This window comes from Lissotriton helveticus, chromosome 11 (genome assembly GCF_964261635.1).
Source record: "Lissotriton helveticus chromosome 11, aLisHel1.1, whole genome shotgun sequence".
In the NCBI taxonomy this organism is placed as follows: Eukaryota; Metazoa; Chordata; class Amphibia; order Caudata; family Salamandridae; genus Lissotriton; species Lissotriton helveticus.
The window spans coordinates 792453580-792470064 of NC_136072.1; the positions used below are offsets into that span (position 1 = coordinate 792453580).

The 16485-nt window shown below is 46.7% G+C and overlaps 1 protein-coding gene across 1 annotated transcript in view; it reads right to left on the reverse strand.

Annotated features, from left to right (window-relative positions):
* The window catches only part of DDX56 (DEAD-box helicase 56), a 109531-nt gene that overhangs the window by 70157 nt on the left and 22889 nt on the right, over positions 1 to 16485 (reverse strand). Inside the window, exon 2 of the mRNA XM_078666760.1 lies at positions 14355 to 14516. Within this exon, the coding sequence (XP_078522886.1) occupies positions 14355 to 14516 (162 nt within the window). The remainder of the gene's footprint in view (positions 1 to 14354; positions 14517 to 16485) is intronic.

Consider the following 16485-nt stretch of genomic DNA (forward strand, 5'->3'; position numbering starts at 1 on the left):
GAGGAGGAAAGTACAGGCACCCCATAGATTAGGGAGGTTCAGCAGAAGCAGTCACCCTTCTCCCTGAGGAATGAGTAAGCAGCTTCTCAATCTAAAGTCATGCTTTTCATGGACAGCTGGTAAGGCTAACCTAGAGGCTCCTGCAAAGTGTCAGTCTACTGAGATACCCTCCACACACGGTCACCCAGGTAGCTGGGCTATAGTTATTGTTGGTGGAAAAGTCCCTACCTTTCAAAAGACGCAATCCAACTCTGCATGCAAGAGTGCAAGTTATTCCTTCCCTCCACTGGTCCAGCAAAGAACCTCAAGGCGTCCCAGACTTCGGCTGTTCGTAGGTAGAGCGTCAACACTGCAGCTACTCCACTTCTGTTTCTTCACTTTTCTGTTCTTTGACACGGGTGCAACAAAACTTCTCGGTGACCAGTCCAATTTGGAAAGAAGTAATGGCTGTTGAGGTCAGTACCTACCCTTCTTTGGCATCCATACTTGGTCATTTAGGAAGGCTGCCCCTTACCAAATTCTTGAGGTCCTTCCAATTCAAGACAGACCTTGCATGCTGTACCCATGGGATGCAAAAAGAACAGTTGACGAACAGAATGTTGAACAATATCAGACATTCACCCCAGTACAGAGATCTGGGCCTAAATCCATAGTTGTTTTGCTCTCCATGCCATTCCAGTTTAAACCCAGCCATATGCAAATCAGTATTGAAGCTGCGCCCAATGGAAACAGTCCAGCCCGAACTGCCAGGCCATGTTCTCCCTGGACTGGAGAACAAGCATCCTAGGACTGGTTTCGGGGTTTCACCCCTCATCAGCCAGGCTAGCTTGGCTCCAGTGGCATGGAGAGCACAGGAAGCACGTCTGGGCATACCCGTCCCAATGGCATAGTGAGCAAAAGAACAATGGATTTAACCCAGATCTCTTGACTGGAGGGTTGAATTTTTTGATTTGCTCTGCATTCCATCCATCATTTGCTTTCTCGCCCTAAATGCGCAGGGTCATTCCCAGACATGGGTCCTGGGTGCACTGTGCCACTGGATTCAAGCTAGTCTGGCTGATGAGCGGTAAAAATCCGAAACCGGTCTTAGGATGCTTGTTTCCGGTCCAGGGAGGACCTGGCTTGGCTGTTCGGGCTGGACTGTGCCCAAGAGAAACATGGTCAAGACTGATTTGCATATGGCTGGGTCAAAACTGGGGTGGCATGTTGAGCAAAAGAACATGGATTCAACCCAGATCTCCTGACTCTCTGTGAATGTTTTGATTTGTTCTACATTTGTGCGTCTTGTACCCATGGGATGGGCACGCTGCTGTGCTGGCCTTCCTAACATCAACGAAAGGCAGTTCTAGTAGATATGGAATGGCTTTGGTCTGGTAGGCCTTATCAGAGGAGGGTGTTGGTCAACAATAGGTGAAAGGGGAGGACAGGCTAATTTACAATAGATGCCTGGGGGCGCCCTGTTATTATCAAACTTAGAGCTCTCTTTTGTGCTACTCATGCATCAAATGCTTGTTGATCTATTTATATAGCAGTGAGAGTTCTGAAAAGCAACATATGAAAAAGAAGGAAAAAAAAGTCTCTGAGCATACAGATGTGAAATTCTGGCTCCTGCCTACACCAGTAGCAGTCTGGGCTTACAGTCTGCAAGTAGTTTTTTCGGTCTCGCCTTACTCCGCGCATGCGCTAGTCTGGCGAGACATTTAGTTAGGGCTTTTCAAAAGTGCTGCCACACGGCCTAGCGCTTGCGTTCACGCATGCGTTAGGCCGCAAGCTTTCAGCATCCTGGCTTTCCTTTGCCACGCGCACCACTCGCAAGCTCACCTCCTGCTCCCCCTCCCGCCACAGAGGGCGTCTCGCGGCCGTGCGTTTCGACCCCATTTCCTATTTTAATCCTATTCACTGTCTTTTTACTCCCCTTCCTCTTTATTACTTTCTTATTTTCCCTACTGGCTTCTGCTGTACCCTAGACACTGCCCACCCTCTAATTTCTTACTCATTCCTATTGCCTCGCAGAATCTCTCTTCTATCCATCTGGCTTCTTCTGGTTTTCTTTCTTTGCATCTCCTCCCTTTCAATCTCTTCTTTTACCCGCCCTTCATTACCTTTAATCGGTTTGTTTGTTGAACTCTTCTTTGAAACGTTTCTCCTTTTTGCCTGTAGTTTACCCTCCTCTTCATCTTTTAATTTCTGTCCTCTTCCTTGCTGCACTCTTCCATCCTTTTCCTCTCTGCACTCGTCCATCCCTTTCCTCTCCTACCTGCATGCGCTCTCATGTTCAGGTCTTTAAACTGCCCTTCGTCATTCCCTCCATAAGTCATCTACTCCCGAGTTCTCCCTACCTCACCCTCTTTGTTTCACTTTCTCTTGCTTACCTTACCTAATTTTCACTCTTCAAAATGCATACAGCCAGGATATTTACTGTAGCGGCGCATGAGCACCTCTTACTCCACTTCTCTGGCATGAAATACAACAAGCCTCAGTTTCTTTACCTTCACATCACAGCTCCTCATAACTCATCCCCTCCTACCCCATCCCCATTCATTCAGCATTCCCTCAACTCACTCATCACTGCGCACCTCCATCACTGCCTACACTGTCTTTCGACTTCAGTTCATCTAGAGAGGGTAACCCCATGCTTTAACCACTCGACAGGACAAGCGACGAGATTGAATTCTATGCACGTTCACCTAATACCACACCCATGTCATGTCATGTCTTGTCCTGGCTCTGTAAGGATCATTCTCAATAAATAGACAGTCCCAGCAGTACTGTTTTTATTATGTTTTTAATGGAAAAATGACTTATGAAGCAGATTCACCTAGTATATTTAATAAGTTATATGGCATTAATAGTAGGCTTTACAAACCGTTTGTAAGGTTTGCACGAGGAGACTATTTCCCATATTATAGCCGAGTAGGGTTAGAGATAAGATTCTTAGTTCGATACCTGGCATTCTTGGTCTGTGGTTGCAAGGGTTGGCAGAAAGAGTACATGGTACCAACATGCCAGTTAGTGGGTACCCAGTCAATCAATCAATCAATCAATCAATCACCCAGCCATTTGGGGGTCACAGGTAGTGGTGGTCTTAGTCAGGGCCACACAGGGGCAGATATTGCAGGTACATAATTTGTCCCGTGGAACAGTCTGATCGTCGATGAAGGACTGAGTGGATGCGCGATGAGGTGAACCTCTCTGGCTATTGATTTAATGAATGGGTTCATTATACAATGGTTGAAACCCAGGTCTGGCATCGTCTTCAGTTACTTAAATATGCATTGCACAAAGGAGGGAACATGTGGTCTACATGCAGTCACCAGCTGCGCTGCTTGAAGAAATTGAGGTATCAATGCAGGATTTAGGTATTTAGGTTCCACGATCATTGGACACAGACAGGATGAAGTATTCTGGCATCTGGGACTGCATGCATGGAGTGCACAGGTTAGATAAGAAATAGTTGGCAGTTGCTGAGTTTGTCTGTTTCCACTGATTGATCTGCTCTTGTAATGTTCACTTTGAACTTGGTTTATGGTTGAACAAGAATATTCTCTCCAGACCAGGCAGTTTTCCTCTTGGTTCCTTCAGCAGCAGAGTTAAATCTCAGCAGGATGATTCTGCCCCTTAACTCATGAAAGGGAGACAGCCACTGGGAATGTGTCAGGCCCTTGCCTTCTTTTACACTGGTGCACGGTGTTTCTTGACTGAAAAGGTGAAATCTGGCTTTGAGGGCAGAGCAGTCTCCTGTCCGATTCAAAGAACAGTTTAACCTTCAAAGTGTCCAGTCAAGTACCAAGTCTTTGGTGGGAGTAAATCGCAACCTAGCTTATATTCCTTTTAGTTAGGCTTCGCTCCATAGCAACCATTTGGAGGTAACATTGCGACTTTCCCTTTAGGCATTGCAGGGTAGATAGTTCCGGTTCTCTGCTGAAAGCACAGGAATCAGGGAAGTGGGTGTGACCCCAGTCTCTCTGTGGGGCATATGTTCCAGCTTAGTTTCCAGGCACAGTCTTTATCTTAGTGTTACACTCCGGCCAAGTCGCAGGTTGATAAGTTGAGTTTCAGTCACTTGGCAAAATAAAGACTTTCCTCTGAATGATAATTCACAGCCTGACACAGTACTGGGCTTCTTATAGCTGTTCAATGGGATGTGGAAATTGCAATAGTAACGCAAAGGACTTGTTGAGATGAGTAACTCTGGTTGCAATAGACCATAAAATGCATGGTAGAACTTTAGGGGCTACAGACAGGCAGGCATGATCCCCAGTACGGAACACCATCTCACATGTGCCCAGCATGCATAAGCACAGGCTAGAGACATAGAAAAATTGAGGGGTCCAGCCATAAAATGCTGCTTGGATTTTACCATGGCTATCCAACAGGCAATCGTTCCACTGTGGTTCAGGTAAAAAAAAAAGCATGTTCCCCACTACTATAATTCCACAACCATCAACAGTTAATGGCATCATGTTCATTTCATGGGTATGATAGTCACCCACAATAAAAGCACTACAGCTTTTGGTCTTTCCTAGCACCCCAAAAAGCCTGTCACTTAAATGTAGAGCAAGACACCATACTGGTCAAGAGACTTGTAACATGGGTCTCTTGCACCAGAAAATATACCGGGTACTCAAACCTGGTTACTGATTTTGACTCAGAGTCTAATTGTATTCTGACCCCAAATCCAACCTTGACACACTACCCCTTGACTACACCTCTACTACCCCTCTACCCCTCTCCACCCCTCTCCTACACCTCTACATCCCCTCTTCTACCCCCTACCCCTCTATTACCCTTCTACTACCCCTATTATACTCCTCTACCCTTCCTCTACCCCCCTTCTAACCCTCTCCTACCCCTATACCCTGCTTATACTCCTCTATCCCTCTTCTACCCCTATACCCTGCTTATACTCCTCTACCACTCCTCTACCCCTCTACTACCCCTCTACTACCCCTCTACTACCCCTCTACTACCCCTCTTCTACCCACTGTAACTAGCAAAGACACCGTCACTGCAGCATCACTCCGGGCCAAGCACAGCAACACTCCGGGCCAAGCACAGCAACACTCCGGGCCAAGCACAGCAACACTCCGGGCCAAGCACAGCAACACTCCGGGCCAAGCACAGCAACACTCCGGGCCAAGCACAGCAACACTCCGGGCCAAGCACAGCAACACTCCGGGCCAAGCACAGCAACACTCCGGGCCAAGCACAGCATCACTCCGGGCCAAGCACAGCATCACTCAGCGCCACCACAGCATCACTCACCGCCACCACATCACTCTACACATATCAGTGTCACTCAGCATCGCCTTTGCAATAGTACACCACCACATCATCATCACTCAGCAAGACCTAAGTATCCTTCAGCATCACCTCAGACTCGTCTCAGCACCAGTCACCATCACCACTGCAACCTCAACATCACTCAACACCACCTCAGCCTGCTCTCGGAATCTGCCATCTGTTGATTCTCCCCTAGCGTCTGGCCGCTGCTGGTGTTATAATACAGGTACTAGTTCACAACCTTCAACCTCCAACCTCTAATTGTTTATGCCCCCTCAAAAAAAAACTAACAAACAACATTGGAATAGGCAAAAAGAAGCTGCCAGCATTGCAAGAACAAAAGAAAAATTTGGATTTTTTTTATTGTACATACATTTTTTAATATGGTCATTCTGTTGGACATAATGCCTTCTTGGTCATATATATGGTAACAGAAATGCTTCTGGCACTTTTTTTTTTTTTTTTTTAAACTTTATTCACTTTCCATACATGCACACAGCTTTCGCCTACAACCCTGGGGCCGGCAGCAATCTAGTATCACGTCAACACCAATTTCTGTACCAATGTTCCAGAATTTACGCTAATAGTGGTATCGGCGTCGCCCATTCCAGGCACCTGGGGTTCAGATCCGGGTCAACAGTTTAATGCATTGGTGCTAGTGTCCCACATCAATACCCTCCAGCACTGCAGGGGGCCAGCTTCCGTTTTCTCTAACGCTGCATTGGCAGACTCTTTCAGTGCACGCTTTCAGCTACGTGGTCGATGTCAAACATCCCTAACCCAACTTGCCCACAACGTCCCAACCCCCCCCCCCCCCCCCCCCCCCAACTACCGGTGTGCCTCTTCCCGTGTGCTACTGCCTTCACAAGTTTACATGTCACTCGCCTCAGCCTAGTCCTCTCGCCCCCGCCTCACCCCACCATTCAATCATCCACTCGATGCACCCCACCATTCAATCATTCACTCGATGCTCTCGACCTGAAGGATCCCACATTCATGTTCCTATGCGTCCTAGATCTCCGATGTCTGTAGTCCCCTGGTGTCCCACCCTCACTGTGTGACCATCAGGCTTCTGGCACTTTTTTATTACAACTTTTCAGCATGCTGCACAGCAGCCACACTTCTCTACAGCATAGCTTTTAAACACATTGGCAAAGTTAATAGCTCTGGCTAAACACATATAAGGCCCAAAAGGCGAGACCTATTGGCTATGCCAATGCTTGTTTTGTAGGTCAGTTTTTTTTGCACTCCTGCACCATGTCTTTTACTTTGACCTGGTTGTTGTTTTTGCAGGAATTATCACCCTACCTACTGTGCATCCCACAATTAGTTTAATCCAGACTATGAAATTACGCTTTAGATACAAGGTTGAATCACCTTCGGTTCCCTCGCACTAAATGAAAGGTATGCTTTGGAAACAAACTGAATGCGATACCCAACTCGTAAATATTGTGTGTTTTTTGTTCATTTGTTTCGATGTTTAGGCATATATTATTAGTGTTATCTGCTTTGTGTGAGCAAGGGGGCTACAGAGCACCTTTTTACCATGATTGAAGTGTATTAAAAAAAACGTTCTGCTAATTGAGAGGCTGGTGCCTTATTTACGATCAGAGATTGGAAGTGCCTTGTGAAATGTACTATAAATAACAATGTCTCTTTCAATGAGTCCCTAGTGAACCTCCTTCTTAAATAACCGTACACCCAGCCTCATGTTGGGCATATTGGGTAACTCTTGTATTTTTTTTATATTTTAAAATCAAGGGAGTAGGAAGTTAAGGTTGACCTGCGAGAGACAGACATGCTCAGAGCCGGGCTCTGATCAGTGGAGGTTACCATAAAATCGCAAGGATTCCAAGTGGTATGGCAGCTGCGCACACTATGTGTGCTACGTGTGTCACCATTGCGCCGTCTGGCCAGAACGCAGACCACAATGCTGGGTTAATCTCAGAGGTTTCGTCATCATCCAACTACTTTAACGACTGTATGTCCTACTTTGCAGGAGATCGTCTATTGCACACCCAGTCACTGAACTTTTTTATAACTTCATTCACAAGGTAAATATGTGCTTCAGCAAATGCAGTAAAGCTTTAATCCACCGCAATTTCTTACCCAAGACATCCCTTCCGGTTAGGGCTGTTAAATTGCCACAGCTTAATGTCACTATAAAAACAAATATTTGCGCCCCTTGAAGTAGGGGAGAGGGCAAAAGTTAACAGGCGCATTCAGAGCAGAAAACATTTTCCTCTCAGCGAGGCATCCTGCCAACAGTAACCGTGTTAACTATTCTAATGTCCTGCTTGCTCTGACAAACATGGTTATAATATTTTTACTCACCATCTTTGCCAAAACAATCATTTAACCCCATCCATCAAGACAGAAATTAATGCCAACGGCACCCCATCCCTGAAGATTAAAAAATATGTTTAATAAGAGTATTCTGAATGCTACTGCCCTATCTCTTTCGCATCGTCTGACATAATGGACTCTAACCATATAGATGCCCCTTAACTAAATAAAAACTTGTCGGAATAAGTAGTAATGTAACTTGGGCTAAGGAAGGGTTCACCCATCTCGTTGCGACTGCCCTCTTGTACAACGCAAGCTTACTTCGCTTTCAAAAAGCCATAAAAATAAGACAGGCTATGCTGTGACACCTACTAGCTCGGAGCTCCGTCCTCCCCTGCCCTGTAACAACACTACTTCTTCCACATCTAGGAGAATATGGTTGCAGCAGTTGGAGGAGTGAAGATCATCTAGCAATCAATATCACTTAGAATTTGGCCATAACTTCTAGGATGGACAATTCAACGACCGGTCTTGATGACTCCTTCAATCACCTGATGATCCGACGATAGTTGCTTCAGGCTTTAAACCAGTGCTCACACAATGTAAAGACAAAACATGGAATGAAGCCGAACTCTTATGTAACCTAAAAAAAACGCCTGCCCATTTTTTTTCCAATCTTTTATAATAAGAACTCTGCACTATCTGCCAAAACGTTCAACTCAATGGCAATGTTGGTTCTGTAGACATTGAGCTATTTCGCTTAATACCCAGTACTGGCCCAGCAGTAGCGACATCTAAAGAAAGCTAAGAAGCTGTAGCTGCCCACCCTACAAAGCTTCCTCATGCACCTCCACCTTGACTGCATGCCGAAATGAAGTGAATAATTCCTCCCAGCTTTTCGACCAATTTGTCTTTGACTTCCAAAGCTCCCATTAAAACTAATGCCACAGACGCTTCGCTCCTTTAGCCTCCCTTCAGTCAACATGAAGAGGCAAGGCAACAGAACACAGCTCCTTTGGTTAAACAAATTAATTTTCATAACATTTACTCACCCACATGCTTTGATCATTACTTAGTGTCAGCGCAAACATATAAAAACACATAATGTTGTCTGTAATCAATCCTTTCAACAGCTCTTGCTGGTTTCAACAGCCAATAAACAGCTATCCAATGCGCAGGTGTCTAACGCTGCCTGTAAATATTCCCTCTAGCTCGCCACTTGGCTTCTGGTTTAAGCAACACTTTGAAAGCACAGGTGAAGCTAGAGGAACACTACAAAACGTTTCTGCTCAAAATAGGCCTCTAGAGGCTCTTAAGAGGTTTTAAAATACAGGCAGTAAATTGGCTTACTTCACTCAATTCCATCATTATCCCATTTTTAAGTACCTCAGGCATTATTAGTAGAGTAGAGTTTGGCTCGGTGTCCTTGGATAAAAGCATGAATTCACTATTATTACGTGGGTAAGTGCAGGGGTGAAGGACTCTGTTCTAACAGATACAAAACTAATGGAAGATTGGGCTGAAAAACTGCAATTCCCCTTCGATCACTATCCTACGGTTCATCAAATGCAGAGGGCATCTATCAATTCGGTGCCCTGCAAACTGTTATGGAGCACTAAGGGTCCAGCAGGACATTCACTATTGGCCTTCTGAAACTATTCCACATTTACAATTATGCTTAACACGGATAAAAACAGATTTTGTACCGTTCATGAACCAGTGCATACCAATGAACAAGATGACAGGAGTGGCTTGCACCAGCATTATAAGTGAAATCAGAAGAGCAAATCAGTTTAACATCATTCCACTCAGACCTAAGCCCCTCACTTCAAAATTATTTCAAACCCTCAATACTGATGAGACCAGCTTTCTTTTTGCTCCTGGAAAATTAGCAGTTTAGACTGAATTCTTGACGAGCCAGCGGTGCTTGAATTTTTAACCATGAGGGATGTGCTCTGCTTTCAGGAGATCAGGGGCCAAAAAATATTTACAGCTCACGTTTGGCAATCAATCAATCAATCAATCAATCAGCATTTATATAGCGCACTACTCACCCGGAGGGTCTCAAGGCGCAGGGGGGGGTCCGCTACTGCTCGAACAGCCAGGTCTTGAGTTGCCTCCTGAAGGCGAGGTGGTCCTGGGTCAGGCGGAGGTGGGTCGGGAGAGAGTTCCAAGTCTTGGCAGCGAGGTAGGAGAAGGACCGTCCCCCTGTGGTGGCTCTTCGGATGCGGGGAACGGCGGCGAGGGCATGCCCGGTCGATCGAAGCTGGCGATTGGGGGCGTAGAAGTTGAGGCGGCTGTTGAGGTATCCTGGGTCTTGGTTGTGTAGGGCTTTGTGTGCGTGGGTGAGGAGACGGAAGGTGATTCTTTTGTTGACCAGGAGCCAGTGCAGGTCTCTCAGGTGTCCGGAGATGTGGCTGCGACGGGGGATGTCCAGTATGAGTCGTGCTGAGGCGTTCTGGATCCGCTGGAGTCTCTTCTGGAGTGTGGCGGTGGTTCCGGCGTAGAGGGAGTTGCCGTAGTCCAGACGGCTGGTGACGAGGGCCTGGGTGACCGTCTTCCTGGTCTCGGTGGGGATCCACCGGAAGATCTTACGTAGCATGCGCAGGGTGTTGAAGCATGACGAGGAGACGGCGTTGACTTGTCTGGTCATGGAGAGGGAGGAGTCCAGGATGAAGGCAAGGTTGCGTGCGTGGTCTGTTGGTTTGGGTGCGCTGCCCAGGGCGGGGGGCCACCAGGAGTCGTCCCAGGCAGAGGGTGAGGATCCCAGGATGAGGACTTCCGTCTTGTCAGAGTTCAGTTTCAGGCGGCTGTTCTCCATCCATTCGGCTACCTCTTTCATCCCTTCGTGAAGGTTGGCTCTGGCGGTGGCGGGGTCGTTGGTGAGGGAGAGGATCAGCTGGGTGTCGTCGGCGTAGGAGATTATGTTGAGGTTGTGCTGGCGTGCGATGTTTGCGAGGGGGGTCATGACGACATTGAAGAGGGTAGGACTGAGCGAGGAGCCCTGAGGGACACCGCAGATGACTTCGGTGGCTTCTGATCTGAACGGAGGGAGACGGACTCTCTGTCCTTCCGGCGAGGAAGGAGATGATCCATTCCAGTGCCTTCTCCTGGATTCCGACGTTGCTGAGGCGTTGCACTAGTGTACGGTGGCAGACAGTGTCGAAGGCCGCGGAGAGGTCTAGGAGGATGAGGGCTGCTGTTTCTCCGTTGTCAAGGAGGGCTCGGATGTCATCGGTGACTGCGAACTGGCAAATAAACTTAGCAAGGGGAGAACATCAGGCAATGTTTTTCTCTCTAACACCTGACTTTTTAGAGTTAAAGAGCTCGAAATCAACCTATTCACTGTAGCAGTGCTGTTGATAACAGTGATGGATCAGCAAACTCCTTTAACTTTTTACCAGTCAATATATTCATCAATCTGGAGTCCAGCATCCAAAAGCAAATGTGAAAGATCTAAAAGCCCCGGTCATTTATCTCAAAGCTACTAAAGGTCAACATAACAACTGTTTTAACAGATGATTTTAACCATGACTTGACTTTTTCCAAAATAGAAGATACCTGGAATCACGTCCAAAATGGAAAAAAATGGGTGCTAGGTATCACACTCCTGCAATGACATTAAGGGCGCAGAGCTGAGGAATATTTTAAACACCCCGAATCTTGCAGCATTAAAAGGAAAGTTTGCCGACGATATCCTCATTAGTCCAATTCATGATACCAATTCAAGCAAGGCAGCTTTGAACTATTCTTTTGTGCCCATAGATTTCTTTCTGCAACTGAGAATTTTGTATCACTCCGTGGACCCAAGAGCGACAGTTTTCTGCGGATTTTCTCCTTAAATAGTCTCAGGAGGCAATGACCTCCTGCTTTGCATTTAGGGATACCAACTGATATACAGCTGCAGAAACACATTAGTTGGTGGTTATTACATTTGAGTCCAAGATATAGGGAATGGAAATGGAACTTGGCAACTAAATAAAAACATACCAACCTCTCCCAACTAATAATTATTACCTGGGAAGCCCTTCTTGAATCACTGGAGAAACATTTACTATCAAATGATTTAGCTAATAGTCACAAGTTAATACCTTATTATGGCATAATAAATCAAAGGTTTCTAGAAGACATAACATTTTAATTTGGCACGCAAAACAGATCCATAATTAATCCTTATGTGTAAAAATGTATAATTGTTAAACCAGAAGACTAAGAAATTGTGGGAATTAATCAATACCATAGAATCCCCCAATAGTTCTAGCCCAAAGCGTGCATCTAGCCTAATAGACCAGGACCTCCATATTCAATTTCAGTTCCTGGATGCGGCAGTGGGTCAGTACGCTCACGGAACCTCTTCTGGCTGCAAATTAGCCAGTGACTGTAGAGTATGACAACATGGTAATTAAGACATCCTGAAGAAATGGTGTTCCATCCCCAAATTGTCTTTCCATTGCAATATGGGAAGTGGGTGGAAGAATCACTGTTAATTTCCGCTTTTTAAATGTTTTCTTTTTAAGTGACTCCATCCCTGACTCAGAGTGGTTCAGTTCTGCATCCCTCATATAAGAACGTTTCCCTTAAAAGGCCAAGCAGCTACACATGGATTGTTCTTCTAGATGTCTAATCTGAAAGATGCATCCTTAACATTTGCTCTGTGGTAATTACTAAAAGCATTACAAGGGAAATCTCTTGCTCTACTACAGCCTTTACCGGCTATTAAAGGCCCGAGCCGAAGGCTAGGGTCTTTAACAAGGAAGCAGGACTTTAATAGCCGGTATAGCCCTGCTACAAAGGGTTATAAGGCTATTAGAACATTCTGCCACTAGAGGGCAGAATGTTCTAACAAATAAAACCAAGGCCTCTCGAAGCTCGAGGGGATTTAAATCCCCTCGAGCTCCGAGAGGCCTTTGTAAAACATTGGAATGTTGCTCTGCGTGCCTTTACCGGCCCGTAGAAGCAGGGAGCACTCCATTGTCAACAATGTTATAATACTTATTAGAACATTGTGATGTGGAGCACTCCATTGAAGACAAAGGAGTGCTCCATGCTTCTACGGGCCGGTAGACGCCAGCAAAGCAACATTCCAATGTTTTCACAAAGGCTTCTAGGAGCCAAGGGGATTTAAACCCCCTCGGGCTCCGAGAGGCCTTTGTTTTATTTGTTAGATCATTCTGCCCTTTAGTGGCAGAATGTTCTAATAGCCTTATAGCCCTTCGTAGCTGGGCTATACTGGCTATTAAAGTCCCGCTCGCTTGTTAAAGGGCCTCGCCTTTGGCTCGGGCCTTTAATAGCCGGTATAGCCCGCTACGGCGGGCTATAAGGCTGTATTAGAACATTGGAATGTGGAGAACTCCTTTGAATATAATAGAGTGCTCCGAGCTTCTACGGGGCAGTAAATGCCCGCAAAGCAACATTCCAATGTTGTTTAAACAAAGGCCTCCCGGAGCCCTGGGGGATTTCATTCCCCTCAGGCTCCGAGAGGCCTTTGTTTCATTTGTTAGAACATTCAGCCCTCTAGCGGCTGAATGTTCTAATAGCCTTATAGCCCTTCGTAGCCGGGCTATACTGGCTATCAAAGTCCCGCTCCCTTGTTAAAGGCCCGAGCAGAATGCTGGAGCGGGTATTTAACAGCCAGTATAGCCGCTACGGCAGGCTATAATATAGTTGAAGTTAAATGTATTGCATCTTTGACTTATGGCTGTGAGTGAGACTTTACTTGGGAAATTTGCAAGTTTAGAAAGGTTACAATGCAATCTCTTTACACTGTTGTTCCATCTACTAAATTCTTCACCTCAGACTCTGATCAGGTTGGAGTTCTGTCTCATTACACTGTCATCAGATGCAGATTATCTCTGCACAAGACACCCTATCAGACATGTAGATGAAAGCTGTTTAAATGGCTGCTTAGGAGGGAACTGCAATCTCCTTAAGTTTCATCTGGCAGTCCCATTAGGAGCAAGCTATCTAAAAGACTTCATTCACTAAAATCTGGTGTCGGACACTCCCACATTTTACATTAAAAAGACATTAGGTAACTATTCTCTCAAGCAAGGTCAACCTGTCCGAGTTTTTATCCTGCACATATTCAAAACTGTTAAAAAACTGCTACTTTGGAAAATAGCTCTCAAAATTTCTTTTAGAGCCTTTCACGCAATTTTTTAAAAAAAATCTTTATTTGGATTTCACGCAAAATTAGCTGTCTCAGAATACAAATTGGAATTTTTTTCGATTTGGGAGCTGCAACAGCAATATCTAGCCCCAAATAATCGGTATAGGCCTTTTAAAAAAAAAAAATAAACAGGAGACTGTCTTAGATGTCCTTTGTTGCTGCCTAGCTTTCATCTCCCAATGCAGACTATTTGAAACCATCTATTTTCAGACTACAAATTCGAAGCTTTGATGGATCAGAAACGCTTTTATTTTCATAACATGCAATTACAAAATGGATTTACAAAATTCATGGCAGCAGATAGTGATAAACTATTGGCTTTCATTTGCTGATCATTTGAATTGCTTATGTTAGCTTTATTTAAACATGTTGAACTTTCTAAATAATTCTGATATAACACGGTCTTCCTTGTTACCTCTGTACTAGCATCAATACAAGTTCTAAAAACGTCTACTTGAAAAGACAAGTGACCCAAAGTACTATACTAAGACTGCACATGCACACTATTTAAGAACGTGTCCTAGTGAAAATATTCTCATGGGAAAAGATAGTATAATAGGTGTATGTTCAAGAAAATGAAAAGATATCCCCGACAGCATAGTGGAACTGAACTTACAGTTTTAACATGCAGAAGGTGCTGAATGATGGGCACAGCGTAAGCTGCAGTTTTCCCGGAGCCTGTCCTGGCACGAGCAAGCAGGTCCTTTCCTTCCAGGGCCAGAGGGATGGCCTTCTCCTGGATGAGAGTGGGTTTGGCCCAGCCGAGGTCAGCGATGGCCTGAAGAAGTAAGATGCAATTCATAGTTACCAGGACTGGCATCCTATTCTTCTACAGAGCTTTAGATAACATTTTAAAAATAAATACAGCCCTTGAAGGACCACTCCCTTTCCATTTAGCAGCAACAGGTGCAAGTATATGGCTCATTAGGTAAAGATGCATCCATCTCTTTTCTCAAGATCAACCCTTACAATGGCCCTGTTGGCATGTCAAGACTTATGGTAAAATAAAATACAAGCATTAGCAAAGCCAATAGGTCTCGTCTATGCAAGAGCTATTGGCTTTGCCAATGTGTTTTAGCCATGTTGCACACCAGCGTGGCTGCTGTTGAGCATGGCTAAAAGTTAGTGACAGAGAAGAGTGGCATGGAGTGTCGTAGAGTGTTGTGGAGTGGCAAAGAGTGTTGATTATTAGAGTGGCATAGTGTGGAGTCATGTAGATTGGCATACACTGGAGTGGCATAGAGAAAGGTGGATATTTGTTGATTGCACTGGCGTAGAGTGTTGCAGAGTATACTGGTGTGAAGTGCAGTAGCATTGAGGGCATTGCATTCAGCGGCGTACAATGCAGCATTGTAGATTAGAGCGGTGCATAGCAGGGTGGTGCAGTGGCATATAGTGCAGTGGCGTAGAGTTAAGTGATGCAGAGAGCGGTGGCGCAGAGTAGAGCAGAGTTTCATAGAGTACAGTAGCGTAGAGTGCAGAGTCGAGTGGCACAGAGTGCAGAGTCGAGTGGCACAGAGTGCAGAGTCGAGTGGCACAGAGTGCAGAGTCGAGTGGCACAGAGTGCAGAGTCGAGTGGCACAGAGTGCAGAGTCGAGTGGCACAGAGTGCAGAGTCGAGTGGCACAGAGTGGAGTGGCACAGAGTGCAGAGTGGAGTGGAGTGGCACAGAGTCGAGTGGAGTGGCACAGAGTCGAGTGGAGGGGCACAGAGTCGAGTGGAGGGGCACAGAGTCGAGTGGAGGGGCACAGAGTGGAGGGGCACAGAGTCGAGTGGAGGGGCACAGAGTCGAGTGGAGGGGCACAGAGTCGAGTGGAGGGGCACAGAGCCGAGTGGAGGGGCACAGAGCCGAGTGGAGGGGCACAGAGCCGAGTGGAGGGGCACAGAGCCGAGTGGAGGGGCACAGAGCCGAGTGGAGGGGCACAGAGCCGAGTGGAGGGGCACAGAGTCGAGTGGAGGGGCACAGAGCCGAGTGGAGGGGCACAGAGCAGAGTGGAGGGGCACAGAGCAGAGTGGAGGGGCACAGAGCAGAGTGGAGGGGCACAGAGCAGAGTGGAGGGGCACAGAGCAGAGTGGAGGGGCACAGAGCAGAGTGGAGGGGCACAGAGCAGAGTGGAGGGGCACAGAGCAGAGTGGAGGGGCACAGAGCAGAGTGGAGGGGCACAGAGCAGAGTGGAGGGGCACAGAGTGCAGAGCAGAGTGGAGGGGCACAGAGTGCAGAGCAGAGTGGAGGGGCACAGAGTGCAGAGCAGAGTGGAGGGGCACAGAGTGCAGAGCAGAGTGGAGGGGCACAGAGTGCAGAGCAGAGTGGAGGGGCACAGAGTGCAGAGTGGAGGGGCACAGAGTGCAGAGCAGAGTGGAGGGGCACAGAGTGCAGAGTGGAGGGGCACAGAGTGCAGAGTGGAGGGGCACAGAGTGCAGAGCCGAGTGGAGTGGCACAGAGTGCAGAGCCGAGTGGAGTGGCACAGAGTGCAGAGTCGAGTGGAGTGGCACAGAGTTTAGAGTCGAATGGCACAGAGTAGACCAGAATAGATAAGTGCAGAGGAGAGTGGGGTGGCAGAGAGTGCAGAGTCGAGTGGCGTGGCACAGAGTGCAGAGTCGAATGGCACAGAGTAGACCAGAATAGATAAGTGCAGAGGAGAGTGGGGTGGCAGAGAGTAAAGTGGCGTAGAGAGCAGTGGCGTAGAGAGCAGTGGCGTAGAGAGGTACAAGTTAGCGTAGAGAGGCGTTGAATGGAGTTGAAGAGTG